Source organism: Carassius carassius, chromosome 1 (genome assembly GCF_963082965.1).
Source record: "Carassius carassius chromosome 1, fCarCar2.1, whole genome shotgun sequence".
NCBI classification, from domain to species: Eukaryota; Metazoa; Chordata; class Actinopteri; order Cypriniformes; family Cyprinidae; genus Carassius; species Carassius carassius.
This window is the reverse complement of record NC_081755.1, coordinates 24,300,352-24,321,641: the sequence shown is the minus strand read 5'-3', so window position 1 is coordinate 24,321,641 and position 21,290 is coordinate 24,300,352. Positions and strand designations below refer to the sequence as shown.

The following is a 21,290-nucleotide window of genomic DNA, read 5'->3' as shown; positions in this document are numbered from 1 at the left end:
GCCCTGTCCCAAATCGCGCACTTCATGTGGACTTTCGGTCTCGTGGACTTGAAATGCGCGTGCTCGCCGAGTCTACGAGTCCGTAGGCCGTCCCATTCAGCATTTTAACGCTCCGAAGTGTGCTCAGCAGCGCCCCCTTTGTACCCTTGAAGCGGTCTTCCGCGAAGCCCGCATAGAAGCAGGCTCCACGCACTTCAACTACCCAGGAATCCTTGCAAAAGACCAATCAGACAACAGATGGGAGGATATTTCGCTCACGGACTGTAAACATGGCTGAGAAGAGAATATTTAAGTGTAAAAGTATCAATGTTTTTTATGACATAGGCGTACATTTTACCAGTTGTTACTTACAGTTATACAAACATTATCGACCAGTTGATATCTCAAACATAATAATAGCGCGTTAAATAATACGATCGCATTATGATTCATTACATAAATAGAACCGAATGTCATGGCTTTATGAGTCATATAAACGTAGTATGAATATTGAAACCTATACATTTTTCTTAAACTCATTTTAATTTTGTGTTAAAATTTAACATTATGTATTATTATGTACAAATGTATTTATCATTTAAATAACCATGACATCTATTCTAATGCCCAGGTGGCATTTACAATTATAGAACTGTAAAAGCAGGCTGTGTATTTCACATGGACATATTATTTGGAAAATTAAAATTAATCCTGTTCTCTATGCTAAAGACTGTAATTTGTTTAATGATATTTGTGATATTTTTCTAATAAAGGGACTGATGAGATGACCTTTAAGTTTATTCAGCTTATTCAGCTCCGTATGGAGAGGGATAAGTCAACCAGACCTTCTTCCTGTTTCCGGCGTGACGATCGAGTCTGTCCCAAAATACCTCTCAATGCACCCTCGCGGACTCGCGCTAAGGGCCCTATAGGTCTGCACTACATGACGTCACCGAAGTGTGGACTCTGAGGAAGTCCACAAGTCCGGAGTGTGCCATTTGGGACAGGGCCAATCTGGCTCATAAAGTCAGAACGCGGAAGTGATGTAGGGAAAGCGAATGTTACTGGAGTTCCGCTATCCGGGCAGTGTTGCTGCCAACTTAGCAATTTTGTTGCTAAATTTAGCAACATTTCAGACCACCCTTGCAACTTTTCCTTCCAAAAGCACCTAGCAACAAATTTAACCATTTAAAAAAATTATTTGGCAACTTTTGATAAGTGACTCAAAAACAATAAAATAAAAAGACAATAAAAAGGAACACATTTTACATCCAAATTACACATAAAGAGGAAACTATATTTTGCCCTATATTTACAGACATTTCTTAGAATGTATTTGAGAATGTGTAGTATTACTAGTTTACTAGCTATTAAAAAAACTTAAATTGTAATCATTCAATGTGTAATGTGTAAGTGTTTAATAATACAATGTGTTTAAAAATACAGTTATTTATATTTAATTATATTATAAATATTTTTACAAACAAATCTAAATTGACATATGTGACCCTGAACCAAAAAAACAATCTTAAGTCGCTGGGTATATTTATCAACAACAACCACAACAAAAAATAACTTATACAAAATTATAAATGTTTCTTTTGTGCCAAAAATCATTAAGATATTAAGTAAAGATTATTTTCCGTGAAGATATTTTGTAAATGTCATACCTTAAATAGGCCTATATCAAAACTAAATTTTTGATTACTAATATGCATTGCTAAGAATTCATTTGGAAAACTTCAAAGGCAATTCTCTCAGTATTTAGATTTTTTTGCACCCTCAGATTCCAGATTTACAAGTAGTTCTATCTCAGCCAAATATTGTCCAATTCTAATAAACATACATCAATATAGGCTATTGGCAAAAATGTACAGTAGTTAAAGGGATTTCAAATTAATGGATTTATTAAATACAAAATAAATAAAAAAATAAAAAAAACAGCTATAGCCAAAAAAATTCAAATACACAATAGAAAAAAAGGGAAAGCAAAGTAAGACCGTAGATTTTTGACATGTTAAATTTGATGTGTATGAAAGTCTTCTCCATTGTTCATCAATGTCCAAACACTGTTCGTAGCTGAAGCTGACTAATAGCAAATTAATTATCTAACCTCTCGTAATGGAAACACACCACAGCTCTCAAACTCCAGACACTTCCTAACCAGGAACAGTCAAAAACAGTCCAAACTGTGGTCTCATGTCGAAAAAGAACTTTAAATCCATATTCAAACTGGACCATGATGTGGTAACCTCACCAATAAGACTCGATCGGAATCGGACGTTACTTCCCGATCAGGACTCGGATATATATATATTCTCATTAATTTTTAACACATCTTTTGTTATGCGGTGGCACAGAGTTAGACCCTTTTGACTCCACACAGAAACAGCGACGCGTGCGGCATGACATCACTTTGTTTTCAAGAGCTGGTGTGAATAAATATAGATTAAACTCAAAGAGACATGATAGTTTTCGCATGACCTGATATTTCATTCGGACTCAGGATACAGCGAGATGAACATCACAGAGCGCTAAACTCTCATGCAGTGTGTGTTTCATTCATACTCGAAGCCGGAGCGCGCTCTCGCGCTGATATCAGGAAATTCCTAATATGGACAAAAGCGTCCAGCTATGCTGTGGTGCGCACAGGAAAACAGAAACTTATGCAAACACGAAGACATTAATATACGATCACGACAATAAATTGTTCTTCAAGTCATCTCCAGCAGGTGATAAATAAAGTATGAACAATGCAGTGCTGATTGACATAGTATTTATTACAGTATAGAAACTATTCTGCATTATTATGTGATAAACAGTGTTTGTAGTATATAAACAAATCATTATTATTTGTTATTGTCCAGCATTTATAGATTTCTAAGCCAATTAAAAGCTAGAAATTAGAGAAAAAAATAAAGTTGCCTATACTACCAGTCAGAAGTTTTTGAACAGTAAGCTTGTTAAGGTTTTTTTTTTTTTTTTAAGAAGTCCCTTCTATTAACCAAGCCTGCATTTATTTGATCCAAAGTACAGCAAAACAGTAAGATTTTGAAATAGTTTTACTAGCCTATTTAAAATAGCTGTTTTATATTTGAATATATTTCAAAATGTAATTTATTGAAGATCCTGGATCTGTTTTTTCGCTCTTCTTTATTCTTTTTTTATGTATTATAGAAGTATCGGATCGGGACTCGGTATCGGCAGATACTCAAAATCAAATGACTCGGACTCGGACTCGAGGACAAAAAAACCTGATCGAGACATCCCTACCAGTAACCAGTATGAACCGAAGCAAATCAGAAATCAGATTTCGGTGCCTCATTTCGGTGCCTCTTAAATGCCTGGTTGAGCGTGATTTCACCAAGTACAACATGTTCCTGGGTCAACATCCTTGTTGATCCTGGAACAACATTCCAATCAACCAATCAGAATTGAGATATCATTTTTCAGGAAATATCCGTTTTAGGCTTACAAACAGGGTTAGGTTCTTCTACACCCTTGTTAATCAGCTATCATTTCACACTGATTTTAGGAATAAATTATGGTTAGGGTTAGGCTGGACGTTTTTAGCGGGCCTATAGCATTTAGCTCCATAAACTGTACACAAATGTCTCCTTAAATTTCATATGAAAACAGCGGCAGACACGAACAGGCTCAAACAGAAACAGAGGACAAAAGGTGTCCGTTTATAGATAGATTGTTAGACCCACTGAGTATCATTAAACAGCTTGGAAGATCAAAGACCATTTTTAATATAACTATGACTGGAATCGTCTGAAAGAAGAAAGGTATATATACATAGGATGACTTGAGGGTGAGTAATTTATGGCCTACCTTTCATTTTTGGATGAACCAACCCTTTAAAACTAAATTCAGTGACACAAAACAGTACTATTTTTAAAATTATAGTGGATTTGGGAATCCGCTATGAAACTCACTATGAGAAATATGATAACTTCGTCAAGTGCAATGATACAAATGGTGAAACAGCTCTGATAAAGTTTGTCCTTTTTTTATTTTATAGAAATGTTACAGTGAATTGGTTATAGGAGCCACTCTCTTTGCAGCCGCACATTTACAAAATTGGTTTTTATTAACTATCAATGTCGTATGTCTTAATGACTGAGACTTATTTGACAAGAGGACAATGAAATTGACTAATCAAATTCACATATCAGAGATAGAAAGATGAGGGAATGAACGTGCAGTTTTGCGTTTATAGTGTGTCAATGTACGTGACTCGACATCCATTTCCTAATGCTCCTGTTAAAAAACAACAACAACAACACACTGTAATTCTTTCTATGATGAAGACAGCAACTTTTTATTGTGTGTGTGGTTTTTTTTCCACAGTATTATACAATGAAAACATTCATGTCATACAGTAACAGCATCATGCATACCTCATATTAAACAAATCCAGTCAGAGTAAATGATAAGCACATTAACATATACAATGAGCACCAAAAGAGGATAGATAGGATAGATTAAAAAAAAAATCTGAAATCTAAAATGTAAATCTGGATACAGTTTGAGAAGTTTAAAAACAAATGTTAAAGCATATTAAAGCATAAAGCATAGACATAAATGAAGAAATGTTTTAGATTCTGCATTTCACAGGTACATTCAGTTGGCAAAATCAGCAGACATAGCCTACAAATGCTGGCATTGATGATCAGATGGTAAGATGCTGTTTGGTTCATTCTCAGATTATACTGAAGAACATGATCATAAGGTTTGAAACAAACTTTTGGTATTCATACCAGAAATATAATTTGTAAATCTTGTACTAAATTCAGAAAATAAGCACCTGGATCTCTCTCATATACATGTAGAGGAGCTGTAGCTGCCATATCAAACTGACTCAAGTTCCTCTCTAAGCATTACTGTGGTCTATTGGGCCAGATATTCAGATCACTTACTAGATACGGTTCGTTGTCCTCCAGCAATCTATAGAATTCTGCTTTTACAGGATCTCCTCCGGAGTCAAGAGCATTCAACAATTCTCGCATTTTGTTATGGTTTGGTTTTACAGCACAAATGTTATTGTACATTTCCACTGTTATCATGCGTCTCTCCCTCAGACCATCAGCAATCTCCATCACTGATGAAACTCTCTGAATGAGCCGACTTCTGTGTGTGTTCACAAATTGAACACCTGATTAAAACAAACAAAAAGATTAAACTTTTCAGAATGTTTTTTTGTGTAAGAGAAAGAATGAGAACTACTGGAATTGAGTTCATACCGTCTAGCCGTCTGTGAACTGGACGTGTGTCTGATGAAACAGAAAAATCAGTCATAAAGACCTAATTAAATCAAAATCTTATCTAAATACTTAGAATGATAAAGACTTCATAGATCACAATTTTCTATTAAGTTAACACAAATCAGCTGTATGTCAAAGGTACAACTCTGGAATTAAAAGATAAATTTAATTCTCAATAATATTACTGAACATGTTTCATCTTCATATGGCACTAATTCAATTAGCTGTAAGGAATAGTCTGTCTGAAGCAAAAGCTTACATATAATCATGTGATATAGCTTAAATCAGTTTTTAATCACAAGTTAAGTCTATTTTAAAACTTCCATTATTTATATGATTTTTATTTCATCACTGTTGTTATTACACAAATTCATATCCATGATAAGATCTAGCATTGCTAGCAACAATTATTTGTGTCATTCATTACCTCTGAGAAGGACTCGTCGTGGAAGCCACACTGCCCTTTCTTCTGTGATATCTATAAGACTTAGTTTGACCTCGTCATTTCTGACATTTACAAACACTTCAAATGTGGGATGATAGTTTGGACCAAGATTAAACCAAAACTCCTCAGTCTGAACAAAAGAACAAAATTATGAAAGTAATTCTTAGGCAGAAAAAAACTAAAAGGCCTGATAAATCAGCATTCATCTTTGTACTAAAATGTGCTAAAACTAGAAGAAAAAATCTAGACATTAAAGGGGTAGTTAACCCCAAATAATAACATTAAGTAATTATTTACTCATCATAATGTTGATTTTTTTTTTTTTTTTTTACTGAATCATGAAATCAGAAATACATTTTATGCTTAATTAATATTTTGGGGGGAACTACTGTAACACTTTAATTATAGCCGAATGTATTGTATAGATTTTTGCAACTAAAAATAATGAATAATGTTTTAATTAAATATGATGTTACCTCTGGCTGCACTGTACATTCCTCTGTTTGACAACACAGACGGTATTGTTTTCCCTGGATGAGAGAACACCTTGAAGTGGTTCTAATAGGACAATGCTCCGTGTGCTGGTTCTCGACCTTAAGAAGAGGTTGGGGTTAGAAAGGGCTGTGTAGGCCAGCCAGAACCTAGGTAAAATGGTCCCTTCCAACATAAGATATAATAGCTCCTCAAATAATTACTAAACACCCTTTATTTTTAACAAAATTAAGAAATTTCACTTTTAGGCAGGGGTGTTTCCTCCAAGGAGTCAAGGGAGGCTGTACCTCTTCAAAAGTTTGGATGAGAAAAAAAAAATCATAGTACACAAAACAACAACAACATCAATATCACAAAATATAACATCACAAAGTGTATAAAATCACTTGTTTTTCCATAGAAACATTGTCTAACAGCAAAACCAATAGGTAAAGTTACAGCCGGAGTGCAATTTAAAAAGCCAAGTAAACAAATCACACACTTAGATATAACCACTTTTTTTTGTCAAAACAAGACTTAAAATTGCATGAAAATATGAGCTGTGAGAGCTTTTAGTAAGGAATCAGATTGGTGGAATTTAAAGTACTGTAAGTACAGAAGACAAGAAATTGTTGAAAAACTAAAGCTTTTACAAACTGTAAATTGATTATATTCCTTGTATAATCACTGAAGCTGTCAGTCTTTTCATTGCAAGCTCATTGGTTCTGAATTCTCACAATTAAAGTTGACTACACCGCAATGAATCTCTTATTTACATCTAAACTTTAGGGCTTTTCATACTGCACTCAACCCAGGGTTATCATAGTTTTAAACAAGTTAGAAACAAGTTTTAAATAGGATTATGGAACCCTGCTCCAGAGAAGGGTTATTGCCACTTTTGCATTGTGCTGTAAAAATTATACAATGTGAAGTGACTCTTTGTTAAAATGTTACGATTAGACGCTTATCAACCAATCATGTGCCTCATATTCACGTGCTTTGGGCACTCAAAGAAACACCACGTATAAACAGCCTTTTCAGCATTTGATGGAAGAATATGTCAAAATGTTGATGAAAAATACATGATTTGGAGTGAAGAAGTTTAAATTTTACAGCTCGGAAAGTCAACTCAGGAAATTGTACAGCCTACAATACGAGGCTTGATGTAAACAGGTTGTGTGCTGTATTAAACCTCTCAACAACATTAACACCACAAATATGCAAATAGGAATGTAAACCTGGGGTTTAAGAATGTATGCTGTTAACCCCAGGTATATTATGAACACTGTGCTCATATGATTTGGATCAGAGTGCATGTTAATACAAGCCCACCCAAATGTCAAGACCAATTTTTAGTATTACAGTATAATTTAAACAAAAATATTGGTACCTCTGACACTGGAACATTCCATGGAAGCAAATGGACATCCAGTATTTTTTCATCCTGTCCCTCAGTTCTTGGTCGCAGAAAAATAAGTACTTGGGCAATGACAGGGGAATGAGAAAAGATGCTTTTTATGAGCCCAAAAAGGGAGAGATCGTTGATGTCAATCTTCACATAAGCTTCAGTCACTTCAAGCGGATTCATTATTGCTACATTACCACCAGTGAAATGTGCTACAGCTAAACAATCAATTTCTTCCTCTGTAAAACACATACAAATTGTAGATAATTATATTATATTATTTAATATATGCAGATGGTTTTACAAAAAAGCTGATTATTTAAACCCTCACATTGTGAGAATTATATCCATAGATCACAGTTAGAATGTAGAAATTACCATACCTGCGAACATTTCACAGTGTGGAAGGTGCAGTCCTGAGATTGAACCATTAAAACAGTTAATGTCATATAAGGGTCCTGCAGGCTGCATCACACCCAAACCAACCAACAGACTAGGATCCCATGAGACAGTGTTATAAAGCACCTCTCCTTCACTCTCCATCACAAACACAAGGCTGGTCAGACTGCAACGAAACTGACCAGCATGTGGACACACAAACCTGGAGGACAGAACATTTTCATGCTATTAAAAAATAATGACCTCCATCTTTTATCATGTAAAAATACAGGGTGTGGATCAGGGTTTTAGTAAGATAAACCCAACTAAACCAGCAACAGCAATTTCCCAGAAAAAGGAAAGAAGATGATTGAGGTTAACACACACGCACACACATGCACACACACACACACACACACACACACACACACAAATACCTGTATACAATTTTGTTTTTGTCCTTGTCATTTCCCTTAATTATTTTAGGTGTGAACTCTTCTGCAATTTCTGAGGTCTGAGGTAAAGGAAAAAACACTGGCATCTAAAATGTTCAAACAGGGTCCAAAATGATCACACACTAAAACTCATATCAAGAATAAATACAATATAATACAATACAAAAAACAACAGAAGTTTAGCATCTAGGATAACTAATGTTTTCTCCATGACATAATTGGGATGTCAGCTTTCAAAGATCACATAAAAGACAAATAGCTTTTTATTGGTTATGAATAAAGTAATAAATCTTTGAATAGTCAATAACACTCCGCAACTGTAAAAAGTGCTGCCGCTGCCGCTGCCGCTGCCGCTTCTCTACCACTTCAAATTAATTGAGCTTGCGGTTGTCGCATATACTGTGTACATGTAGTGCGGGCAAATGGGGAGGGTTCACTTATCAGATGAAAGGGGTTGTTTCAGGGCTGCCCACACATGTTTGTTTATGACTTTTATTCTTTGGCCAAATTGGGGATTTGGGGATTTAGGATTAGGCATTTGAAGATTGAGAATTGGGCATTTGAGGATTGAGGATTGTGTGCAAATTAGGAGGCATGGCCCAAATACTGGAGGCTGGGTTTGAAATGGCTGGTGTGCAGAGGCACCTTATGGACAGCAGAGGGAGCTCCCAGTGCTAAGGAGCACACTGTAATGAAACCAAATGGAGCGAGTGCACTGGGAGCTCCCTCTGCTGTCCATAAGGTGCCTCTGCGCACCAGCCATTTCAGACCCAGCCTCCAGTATTTGGGCCACGCCTCCTAATTTGCATACACTCCTCAATCCTCAAATGCCCAATCCTCAATCTTCAAATGCCCAATCCTAAATCCCCTAATCCCCAATCCTAACTGGCTAAATGACCAAACGCCCAACCCTAAATAGAAAATGTCCAATCCTAAATACAAAATGCCCTATCCTAAATACCAAATTAATTTTCGACTTGGACTTTAAGTTTACAATTTAGAATTTTAGTTTTGGTTTAAGACTTTTAGTTTAGATTTTTAGTTTATAATCTGACCCAATAATCCCTTCATAGTACACTGCCCAAGGAATCTCTTATTTTCATTATGTTAAACTTTGTTATAACGAGAGACTCCTGAGTATGCAGCATTGAATAAAAAGGGTGTTTTGAGCGGCAAGTGGATTCTAACTTAAACGCTTTTCTAATGTGTTCAAGAAAACAACAGAAAATATCAGTGATTGGCTACATTAAACAATGCCACAAAAACTTTATAAACAGAAACGCTTCAGTTACTTAATGTAACCTTGGTTGCCCTGAGATAAGGGAACAAGCGTTATGTATGGGAAACTCATTTTTTCCCTTTTGCTGAAGCCTGATTTGTTCACATTTGTGTAGCTGCACAAACCAATGGCTCTTTAGCCTGTCAAAAGGGGCGGCGCTGACCGCTATATAAGTCGTCCCCCCGTCCAACAAATTCAATCACACTGCACTACAAGCAACAATTACATGCTGCTCTGCGAGCCCAGTGTTAGAGCACTAATAAGGGTATCTTAGCTGGTATAATAAGCTTAGCTGAGGTCATGAGAACCACTAACCATATGGGAGGATTAAACAGATAGATTCCGCGCCTGCAGAGTGGGGATGTCTAAGTTATAGAATCTGGCAAAAGTGGACAACGACAACCAGTCGGTGGCCTCACAGGCTTTCACACCAATAGGGCATTCCAGTCCTTCTGATGCATAAGACAGAGCTATTGCATCAACAATCCAGCGAAGCAGTCTGCGTAGTGACTTGCAGACCCATCTGGCGGCCTCCAAAGCAAATAAACAGCTGTTCAGACTGCCTAAACAGTTAAAAACGTTCCACATAGTGTCACTGTCTTCTGTGAGTGTTGTGTTTGTTTGGTGCCATGTGCTCTCTCCTGTCTTTTTCTGACCCCGCCCACCTTGTTACCTCATTATTGTTTAGTTGCTCCACCTGTGTTTCTCCCTTTCCTCTGGACTCCATTTCCCCTAAACTCTACTCACCTGTTCTCTCGTTACCTTATTCCTTGATTTAATTTGTCCCAGCTGTTTACCTGATTGCCTTTCCTTTATAAGCTTCCTGTGTTTTCTGTTCTGGGCTCGTTTGTCTCACGTATGTACTGGTTCATGTCTTTGATGTCTGGCTGTCCTGTGTTCAGTCTAGTTGTCTATGTCTAGTTGTAAGAATGAATGCTATTCTGTTTTTTCCCCTTCGGGGTGGTTTCAGTTGTGTTTTTTGTTTATTTTGATAATTTATAAATAAAGAATCCTCATTTGCCTGCACTTGAGTCTTCACCTCTTATGATCCCTGACGCATAGACTCTCAGAGCCCTAATAGGGCAGAGAGCATCCGGTCCCTGCTCGCCGTCTGCAGCGGGGAGCACCAATAGGTATTTTACTTGCTCTCTAAAGGGAGTAGAGAGCACTTTAAAAGTGACCTTGCAGGCACTGAGCCCAAACTCAAGACACAAGGCACTGACCGACAGTGCTTGTAAGTCACCCACATGCTTAACCGACGCCAAAGCGAGGAGAAGGGCCATTTTAAGCTATAAGAGCTGTTAATAGACTCCCATCGAGGCACCAGATATCCAAAACTCTGGGCGGGGATGCCAAATCATGCCTTTCGCCTGCGAGAGAAGGTACCTCCTCAGCTGCATCAGCTCTGGAAACCAAGCCTGGTTTTTCCAGAGTGGAGCTACTAAGAGGAGGGAGCATTTGGTTTCCTTGACTCTCCTGATGATCTGGGGAATCAGGGCGATAGGAGGAAATGCATACAGGTGAGAACTGGGCCAGTCATGAGCCAGGGCATCTCTCTGTATTGAGAAACATTTTGGGCAATGAGAGTTGTCTTTCAAGGTCCCAAATTCACTATACCGTCTGAGGATGCAGCGCCTAATCATCCGGGGCTACCTTGCCTCTGGACAGCATGTCCGCTCCCAGGTTCATCTTGCCCGGCACATGAACCGCCCCTAAGCGAGAGGAGTTCTTTTTGTGCCCAGAGAAGGAGGCGACGAACCAGACTGCATAAGGTGTGAGACCTACAGCATGCCTCAGATGTCTGAGATTTAGAAAAATATTCAGGCATGCGCTGCTGAAAACTAAACTCCATCTCTAAGAGGTGTTCGAAGAGGTGAGAAGTGAAGGTGAGCTGGGCAGCAGGGCTCCTCTGGCGGCCCACAGCCACGGTGCCAGGGCGCTTAGGGAGGAAGTGACGCAGCGCCTCTGACGTCTTCTGAACTTCCGAAAACCGTTCAGTGAACCCATGCACAGCGGTTTCTGGTTTTTGACATTTTTTTTCAAGCATAATCAGGTGTACAATGCATTTTTTGCTGGTTGATATTCCAAGACGTGCTTGCGGCTAAGGTGCTGGAGCAAATTGCTTGTGTTGCCGCCTTTGGCGACAATTTAAGCCCGAAAGGAACTTGCATAAAATGGATGTTTGGTCAATGTCAGATTTTTGAAAACCAAAAAACCTCCAAACAACAGACCAGGCTCCTCTTTTTGGCTGTAACGCCTGTTTCACACATAATCTACAGCATGGACTCATTGTGCTTTCACACAGGACGCGTTTGCAGTCCGCTACTGATCTGCGTCGGTTTAATCCTCAAACACAACATTTGTCCATTGTTTTGATTTCATATCATGTAAAAAAAAATATAATTAGAATATCATCAAAAAGTTTATTTATTTCACTAATTCCATTCAAAAAGTGAAACTTGTATATTATATACATTCATTACACACAGACTGATATATTTCAAATGTTTATTTCTTTTAATTTTGATGATTATAACTGACAACTAAGGAAAATCCCAAATTCTGTATCTCAGAAAATTAGAATATAACTTAGGCCAATACAAAGAAAGGATTTTTAGAAATCTTGGCCAACTAAAAAGTATGAAAATGAAAAGTATGAGCATGTACAGCACTCAATACTTAGTTGGGGCTCCTTTTGCCTGAATTACTGCAGCAATGCGGCATGGCATGGAGTCGATCAGTCTGTGGCACTGATCAGGTGTTATGAGAGCCCAGGTTGCTCTGATAGTGGCCTTCAGCTCTTCTGCATTCTTTGGTCTGGCATATCGCATCTTCCTCTTCACAATACCCTATAGATTTTCTATGGGGTTAAGGTCAGGCGAGTTTGCTGGCCAATTAAGGACAGGGATACCATGGTCCTTAAACCAGGTGCTGGTAGCTTAGTCCTGTTGGAAAATGAAATCTGCATCTCCATAAAGTTGATCAGCAGCAGGAAGCATGAAGTGTTCTAAAACTTCCTGGTATATGGCTGTGTTGACCTTGGATCTCAGAAAAAACAGTGGACCAACACCAGCAGATGACATGGCACCCTAAACCATCACTGACTGTGGAAACTTTACACTGGACCTCAAGCAACGTCGCTTGTGTGCCTCTCCTCTCCTCCTCCAGACTCTGGGACCCTGATTTCCAAAGGAAATGCAAAATTTACTTTCATCAAAGAAGATAACTTTGGACCACTCAGCAGCAGTCCAGTCCTTTTTGAAGCGAGACGCTTCTGACGCTGTCTGTTGTTCAAGAGTGGCTTGACACAAGGAATGCGACAGCTGAAACCCATGTCTTGCATACGTCTGTGCGTAGTGGTTCTTGAAGCACCGACTCCCAACTGCAGTCCACTCTTTGTGAATCTCCCCCAAATTTTTGAATGGGTTTTGTTTCACAATCCTCTACAGGGTGGGGTTATCCCTATTGCTTGTACACTTTTTTTCTACCACATCTTTTCCTTCCCTTCGCCTCTCTATTACTGTGCTTGGACACAGAGCTCTGTGAACAGCCAGCCTCTTTTGCGAGAACCTTTTGTGTCGTCTTTTGGACAACTGTCAAGTCAGCAGTCTTCCCCATGATTGTGTAGCCTACAGAACTAGACTGAGAGACCATTTAAAGGTCTTTACAGGTGTTTTGAGTTAATTAGCTGATTACAGTGTGGCACCAGATGTCTTCAATATTGAACCTTTTCACAATATTCAAATTTTCTGAGATACTGTATTCTGGATTTTGCTTGGTTGTCAATTATAAACATCAAAATTAAATGAAATAAACATTGGAAATATATCAGTCTGTATCTAATGAATTAATATAATATACAAGTTTCACTTTTTGAATGGAATTGGTGAAATAAATCAACTTTTTGATGATATTCTAATTATATGACCAGCACCTGTATATATACAGGGGTGCACATAAGTGGTCCACAGGTCCTCATGCGCGACCAAAATAAAAAATGCGTTATATAAATATGTTCTGACAGCGCATTTACGTACCGACATGGCTGACAGCTGTTAATACACAATTACCATTTTAGATCACAAACTATATAAGCTTTATTTTCAACCTGAATGTATAAATCTAGGCTATGCCATGCCGTTTTCAAAGCACAATGCAAAACTGTGACATTCATCCACTGACGCTCTTTAATCAGCAGCGCTAAATCCGGAAGCGCGTATACTTACTTGCCGGCAATCTGCCAAAATAAAAGCCTGCTGATTTTAAGTTTGAATATGATGAAAAAGCTTTTATTTATTTATTTTTAGATGCTTTTATCCAAAGCGACTTAAAATTGGGGAATACATAAAGCGGTTCTTCTTAAAGAGGCAAACAAAGAAAGTAGCAGTAAATATTAGCATTTTATTTTGAAGTTTACTATAAAATAAATGTATTTGTATTTAATACTAGGACTGCCTTTTATTTTTAATATGATCACACACTATTATTTAGTTTATTTACTATTATTTTATTTAAAAAAAATAAAGTACAATAATATAATAACTATTATTAATTCATTTTTATAGTTATATTTAATGAGTCAAGCTATATGCAGTGTGAGGACCAAAGCAAATCTCCAGGTTCTCTTATGAGAACGAGGGTGAAAAAATTATGTGCACCCCTGTGTATGTATATATATATATATATATATATTTTTTTTTTTTTTTTTAGCATTGAAAGTCTTGTATCACAGAACAGTAACAATCTTTCATATAGACATTAGTTTAAACTCAATAAATATAAACAACGCATTATTCATGCATTTTACTTCTAGGTTTGTATAATAAGCTGCTCAAGCAAGCGGCAAAACATTTAAACACAATAATTAGCCTACTTTTCTTGTTAAAATATTTAAAATTAAAACACCACAGACAGAAACAGTCTTGTGGATTTTTGCATTTAAATCTTTATCACAAGCAATCCCACGGGTCTTAATGAACTTTGTTTTTCTGCTTCCATAAAAGTGAACATATATATTGTTTTCCTTGTTTATCTAAAAGTGCTCTTTTTCTTGTTTTAAACCTAGACAAAAACCCATGTGACTGCGTTTCCATGTCAATCCATGTTCATTTTTCCCACGAAACAATGGGCTTTCACTTTAATTCAGCGCCTGCAGCTGCAGACGACGCAGCGCTCCTTGATTGCACTGACGGACCGCAACCTTGTGCAGCTGGAATCCATTAATACGCACTGCAGATGGACTATGTGTGAAACAGGCATTATAACGTAACACCAGAGCACTTTTGTGTTTACCCTCACCACGCCTCGCAGTCGCTGCTTAGAAGTGCAACATTGTAAAGGGTCCATCTGAAACAGTGTCGCGCTGATTAATTAAATACACCAGTATGGTGGTATATTCAAAATGAACATCGTAACGAAAATATATACCGGTTTTCGGGATGAACCAGTTTACCACCCAGCACTAATGTGTTCACTTAATTTGAACAAGCTATTGATCTGCATTTTGCAATTTGGGGGGGGGGGGGGGGGGTTGCTGTGCCCATCTCCATCATGCAAGAGTCCCTTGCACGAACCACACTCGCGGCGCGACATTTGGAACAGTGCTTATTGGAAATTTTCTCTTTGGAAATTGCTTGAATGCCGGATACCTGCAGTGAAGCTTGCGTACGGTGCTTTGGCTTCTTCCACAGTGGTGAGCAGAGCTGGAGTGTCTTCCATGGCTTCTTCTTGCAGAAGTGTCAGTGAAGATATGAACCTCGTCGCTGAAGGAGAATAATCTGATGAATGGCGCTACAGGCAGACTTATATAGCGGTCGGCCCCGCCCCTTTTGGCAGGCAAAAGCGCCATTGGTTTGTGCAGCAACACAAATGTGAACAAATCAGGCTTCAGCGGAAAGGAAAAAAGGAGTTTTCCCTTACATAACGGGAGTGAACGTTCGAAAGGGAACCATAACTTTAAAAAATGTTTGTGAAATTTGAATTTTGAATAACAAAAAGTAGTTTTTGTCTGCTTATCCTAGTCGTTAGTGTTTGGCTTATTTAAGAAGAAAACTGCATTTTCTGCATTTCATTTCTGGGCTAAAAAAATCTAAAATGAATAGATGCAAAATTACAGAGACCTTCACCGTACTGGAAAGATAGCATTACAAAAAAAGGTGCACAGAGGCTATACAGTATATAGGATTGACATTGAGTGGTTGAACTAGGTATTGCACTTCAAATTCAAAATATTTGAGAGTTTTTTTTTTTTTTTTTAATCCGGCCCCTCCTCCTCACACTTGACACAAACGCAGGTTGCCAGCTTGACAACAGGAAAGAACGCACTTGACGATGAATTAAATAAAATACACAATGTTTTCCGCCTACTGGCAACCCGGGGTTCCAAAATACAACTGGGCAAACTGGCAGTGGGCGGGTTTCACAAACCAAAACAGAGAACGACATTACGCCCTGGAACACACATTTTCAAAGCAGAATAACTGAATGTAGCATTGTTTTTCAGATAAACAAGTATATTAACTTGTGTTAAATATTTGCAAACATATTATGGTAATTTTATGCTTTAGTAGTTAAAAACTTACAAACTCACCTTTACCAGCATCTAAGTCATGTATTGCATCAATCCATTGTCCTATGCAAGACTTCAAATTTCTAAATTGTATACATCTTATATACATAGTTATGAGATCTAATGAACATTTAAAGATACTCAAATCTCAACTTTATCTTTGAAAGACTTGTAAAAGAGAGCTGTCATTGGATACTGAAGATTTTCCGGAACTCTTCTTCAAACATTTGTTTCAGCCAGGCACCCATTCGGCCAAACTCATTGTCCTTTAGAGAGCAAGAGAACAAAATACAAAAAGAAATCTGTCAAAAATCAGATGTCCTCTTGTAAAGTTAATCACCTCAACAATAATCATCAATAATGTCCAAGATATGTGTTCACATATCACATGTGTTCAATTATTTTTAACAAGCTATTTATCTGCATTTGACAATTTATTTAGTATGTAACATGTTTCAGTGGCACTTACCCTATTGAACATGCTGCAGTTGCTGAAAATGAGCTGAAAGTCAGAGACGAACGCTCCTACCGTCTGATACTTTCTACTATACAACTTCTGCTTTATTCTGTCCAGCCACATCGGCTGAGTTATGATCTCAGAGTATCTGCGCACCTGGAAGTCATTTTATTACAGTTTTCTAATGCATTATAAATGTAAAGTCATATTTTTCATCACTTCTATTCTATTTATATTTTACATTAAACTAAGGCAATAAAAGAGTAATGGTCACATGTAAAAGACAGCAAGAAGAAAAAAGGAGGCGATCTCACTGTTTGTCGTGGATCCTCAACAAACACCTTCTGGATGTCCTTTCTGTACACACATAACAGGAGGTAGTGGCAGTGCTAAAGATGACAAACAACACACATATCCACAGTTAGGCCCATAAATAATTGTTCTGTTTCTAAACCTGCTAAGAAGCCTATGTAGGCAGCACTTTAGGGGACTGAATGAGCATACTCGTACCCTAAAGAGAGCAGCCCGAAAAATGGAGTGTAGCACACGTGTCAATTAATATTGAACTTGTTACTAATATTCACTATAGGCCAGTAGGTTCGACTATGGAGGTGTAATAACGACAACACTGGTTAAATAATAAAGTAAATCTTTGTATTTAAATGAATGATTGGAAGTAATGGTTGATATTCAAAAAAATAAATAAAATTGAAATAAATTAAATAAACAATTTGTGACAGTCTTTTGATCAATATCAAATCACAGTTATATGGATTAAATTCACAATCAATGAACAATTTCACTTGACTCTGTTCGTTCAATTAGTTGGATGTACCCTCTAGGCTATAAGAATATCCTAAAATACTACACCTTCAATATCAATATCAAATACAACCCTATAAACCTTTACAAATGGTCACAATTGTAAATGTTGACAACTCACTGAATCACATTCAATAATAAATTCAAACGAATTGAACAAAATACAAACAAATAGTTTAGTAGACAGCAGTTCAATGAATCAGTTCAAAAGGTTGTTTGAAAAGTTCAGTTCAAGTTCGTTTAGAGGCTCAGATTCAAAAATTCGTTTCGAAAGATTCAATCCAAAAGATTCGATTCAAAAGATTCAGTTCGGAGAATCTAAAGTTCCTTAGAATTCTAAAACGATTCTATAGTTTCAAAGAAAAATCTGTTGTGCAGAAAAATAAAATACTCTGAGCAGCCTTTCAAAAACAAAGCTCAGTCCTGTTTGGGAAAAAAACTATCAGGCAATCAGAACTTACCTACCCGAATCCACAGGTGTTGATTTGAACTCAAATCTGAAATCATTCAATGTTCATCTCACTGGGAAGGCTCGCCATCTTAGATCGCCGCGCCGAAATGAACGCAGTTTCCAGCAGAACAAAAAAACGACCAAATCCAAAGAAAATAGATCATATAAATGTCTCTTTTTCAATCCTCTCTGTCGATCTGAACTTTTACAAAAAGTTATGCTGCTGCTCGTCTCGCAGTAATTAGTGATGTAAAATGGCTTCCCCCATACAGAACTAACGTGGTGGGGCGGGACATCAACAATAAATCTCACGCAATTGGACAATCATTAAGATGTCAATCATCACACTGAAATGCGTTTCTTTTTGATTTTATCATTTTTCTTGCACTCTTTAATAATTTCTGGTTAGTTTTAACAACTCCTTATTTAATTCCTTTTTATAATTAATTTGTTTAATTATAAAGGGTTACATTCTCCCCTCTTAAAGATAAGCAAGTCTCTTTGCGTTTTGTCCTTTACTTGACCCTTCAGTAACTCTTGGGCAGCACTAAATCAGTTATAGGTACATCAGCAAGACTCATTGAATTAACTACTGCCTCACTCAATGACTGGAACAAGTTTTGGACTACTGAGGTAAGGGGATTACCCAACTGTGGGTAATGGAATTTCTTTGGAGGTTTTTGGACCCTGTTTGATCTTCTTAGATTTTATCTACACTTGATCTTGCATATGCATTAACTGGTTCTGTTTCTTCTTCCAGATCTTGAGCATCCGTGGATATATCTTTTTCCTCCTCATCACCAGTTGGATCGGATGAAGGTAAGTGTCCTCTTCCAATTTCATTTCCTGTTGGTATAGTTTCTTGTACGTCAGGATCTGCAGGTTCATACATTTCTGTCACCTCTCCTAAACTTTCATCCAGTGGGAGAATGTTAGCTGGACCGTTCACAGTCTGGGGTAATTCTGTTTCATGAGGTAGTTCTGGTTCCTGAGGTAAGTCAGATCCCTGAGGTAAGTCTTTTTCTTTCCCATCAGCCGCTTTTGACTTCGCGGTGTCATATGCATAGACAATCTTTGTTTTTCCAACAGGAATTCTACTGAATATGCAAATTTCATCCTCTGAATCTGATTGTTCCTCATTTAACAGTTCTCTCTTTCTTTGGCTTCGTGTCTTAGGCTTGGAGATGCTTACTGGGTCGGGAACACTCTCCTCAGAAGAAGTAAGGAAACCACAAGGTAATAATAGATCCCTGTGCAACACTCGTAAAGGAACATCCTTATCTTGTGGACGAACTTTATAAACTGGCAGGTCTCCTACTCGTTCCACTACTATATGGATAGTAGATTCCCACTTGTCTGCGAGTTTATGTTTTCCCCTGATTCGGACGTTCCTCACTAGGACTTTATCTCCCACTTCAAGAGTTGACTCTTTCACGCGTTTGTCGAATCTGTCCTTATTCCTTTTTGCAGACTTTGAAGTGTTTTGAGTGGCGATTCGGTAACTCTCCTCAAGTCTGGCTTTGAGACTTTGAACATATTTAGAATGCGACTCATGGACAGGTTTTTCTACGGGTAGCCCAAAGGCTAAATCGACCGGTAGTCTGGGTTGCCTCCCAAACATGAGCTCATAAGGCGTGAATCCAGTTGTCTCGTTTTTTGTGCAATTGTAGGCGCGCACTAATGGTTTCACAAAGTCGTGCCAATGTGACTTATGCTGTTCCTTCAAGGTACCCAACATGTTTAGGAGTGTCCTATTGAAGCGCTCAACGGGATTACCGCGAGGATGATAGGGAGTTGTCCGTACCTTGTGAATTTTTGCCATCTCGCAAAGCTCTTTGATGAGTTTGGATTCAAAGTCGGCTCCTTGATCGCTTAGTATCCTCTCCGGGAAACCATAGTGGACAATGAATCCATCCCAAAGGCATTTAGCCACAGTCCTGGCTTTCTGGTTGTTGGTGGGTATGGCGACCGCATACTTGGTGTAATGGTCCGTCATGACAAGTACATTCTGGACATTACTTCGGTCTGGTTCGATGGAAAGAAAGTCTATACAGAGCAACTCAAGGCCCCGTGTAACCTGGATGTTGACCAAGGGGGCAGATTTCTCTGCCAAAGCTTTCCGCATCACGCACCGTTTGCAGGTCTTAACCTTCCTCTCAACATCAGCACTCATCTTTGGCCAATAAAAGCGAGAACGGACAAGGTCGAGGGTGCGATCTACAGTCGTGGCCAAAAGTTTTGAGAATTACATAAATATTGGAAATTGGAAAAATTGCTGCTTAAGTTTTTGTAATAGCAATTTGCATATACTCCAGAATGTTATGAAGAGTGATCAGATGAATTGCATAGTCCTTCTTTGCCATGAAAATTAACTTAATCCCAAAAAAACCTTTCCACTGCATTTCATTGCTGTCATTAAAGGACCTGCTGAGATCATTTCAGTAATCGTCTTGTTAACTCAGGTGAGAGTGTTGACGAGCACAAGGCTGGAGATCATTATGTCAGGCTGATTGGGTTAGAATGGCAGACTTGACATGTTAAAAGGAGGGTGATGCTTGAGATCATTGTTCTTCCATTGTTAACCATGGCGACTTGCAAAGAAACGCGTGCAGCCATCATTGTGTTGCATAAAAATGGCTTCACAGGCAAGGATATTGTGGCTACTAAGATTGCACCTAAATCAACAATTTATAGGATCATCAAGAACTTCAAGGAAAGAGGTTCAATTCTTGTAAAGAGGGCTTCAAGGCGTCCAAGAAAGTCCAGCAAGCGCCAGGATGGTCTCCTAAAGAGGATTCAGCTGCGGGATCGGAGTGCCACCAGTGCAGAGCTTGCTCAGGAATGGCAGCAGGCAGGTGTGAGCGCATCTGCACGCACAGTGAGGCCAAGACTTTTGGAAGATGGCCTGGTGTCAAGAAGGGCAGCAAAGAAGCCACTTCTCTCCAAAAAAACATCAGGGACAGATTGATCTTCTGCAGAAAGTATAGTGAATGGACTGCTGAGGACTGGGGCAAAGTCATATTCTCCGATGAAGCCCCTTTCCGATTGTTTGGGGCATCTGGAAAAAGGCTTGTCCGGAGAAGAAAAGGTGAGCGCTACCATCAGTCCTGTGTCATGCCAACAGTAAAGCATCCTTACACCATTCATGTGTGGGGTTGCTTCTCATCCAAGGGAGTGGGCTCACTCACAATTCTGCCCAAAAACACAGCCATGAATAAAGAATGGTACCAAAACACCCTCCAACAGCAACTTCTTCCAACAATCCAACAACAGTTTGGTGAAGAACAATGCATTTTCCAGCACGATGGAG

General features: G+C 38.3%; 1 protein-coding gene across 1 annotated transcript in view; it reads right to left on the bottom strand.

Moving 5' to 3' along the window:
* Positions 1–4,326: 4,326 nt before the first annotated feature.
* LOC132116059 (uncharacterized) overlaps positions 4,327–21,290 on the bottom strand; it is a 46,570-nt gene continuing 29,606 nt past the window's right edge. Inside the window, exons 15-24 of the mRNA XM_059525034.1 lie at positions 17,022–17,096; positions 16,720–16,863; positions 16,447–16,516; positions 8,386–8,455; positions 7,954–8,171; positions 7,556–7,809; positions 6,171–6,287; positions 5,677–5,824; positions 5,229–5,258; positions 4,327–5,140 (exon numbers count right to left, since the gene is read on the bottom strand). Of these exons, the coding sequence (XP_059381017.1) occupies positions 4,866–5,140; positions 5,229–5,258; positions 5,677–5,824; positions 6,171–6,287; positions 7,556–7,809; positions 7,954–8,171; positions 8,386–8,455; positions 16,447–16,516; positions 16,720–16,863; positions 17,022–17,096 (1,401 nt within the window). The 3' untranslated portion in view covers positions 4,327–4,865. The remainder of the gene's footprint in view (positions 5,141–5,228; positions 5,259–5,676; positions 5,825–6,170; positions 6,288–7,555; positions 7,810–7,953; positions 8,172–8,385; positions 8,456–16,446; positions 16,517–16,719; positions 16,864–17,021; positions 17,097–21,290) is intronic.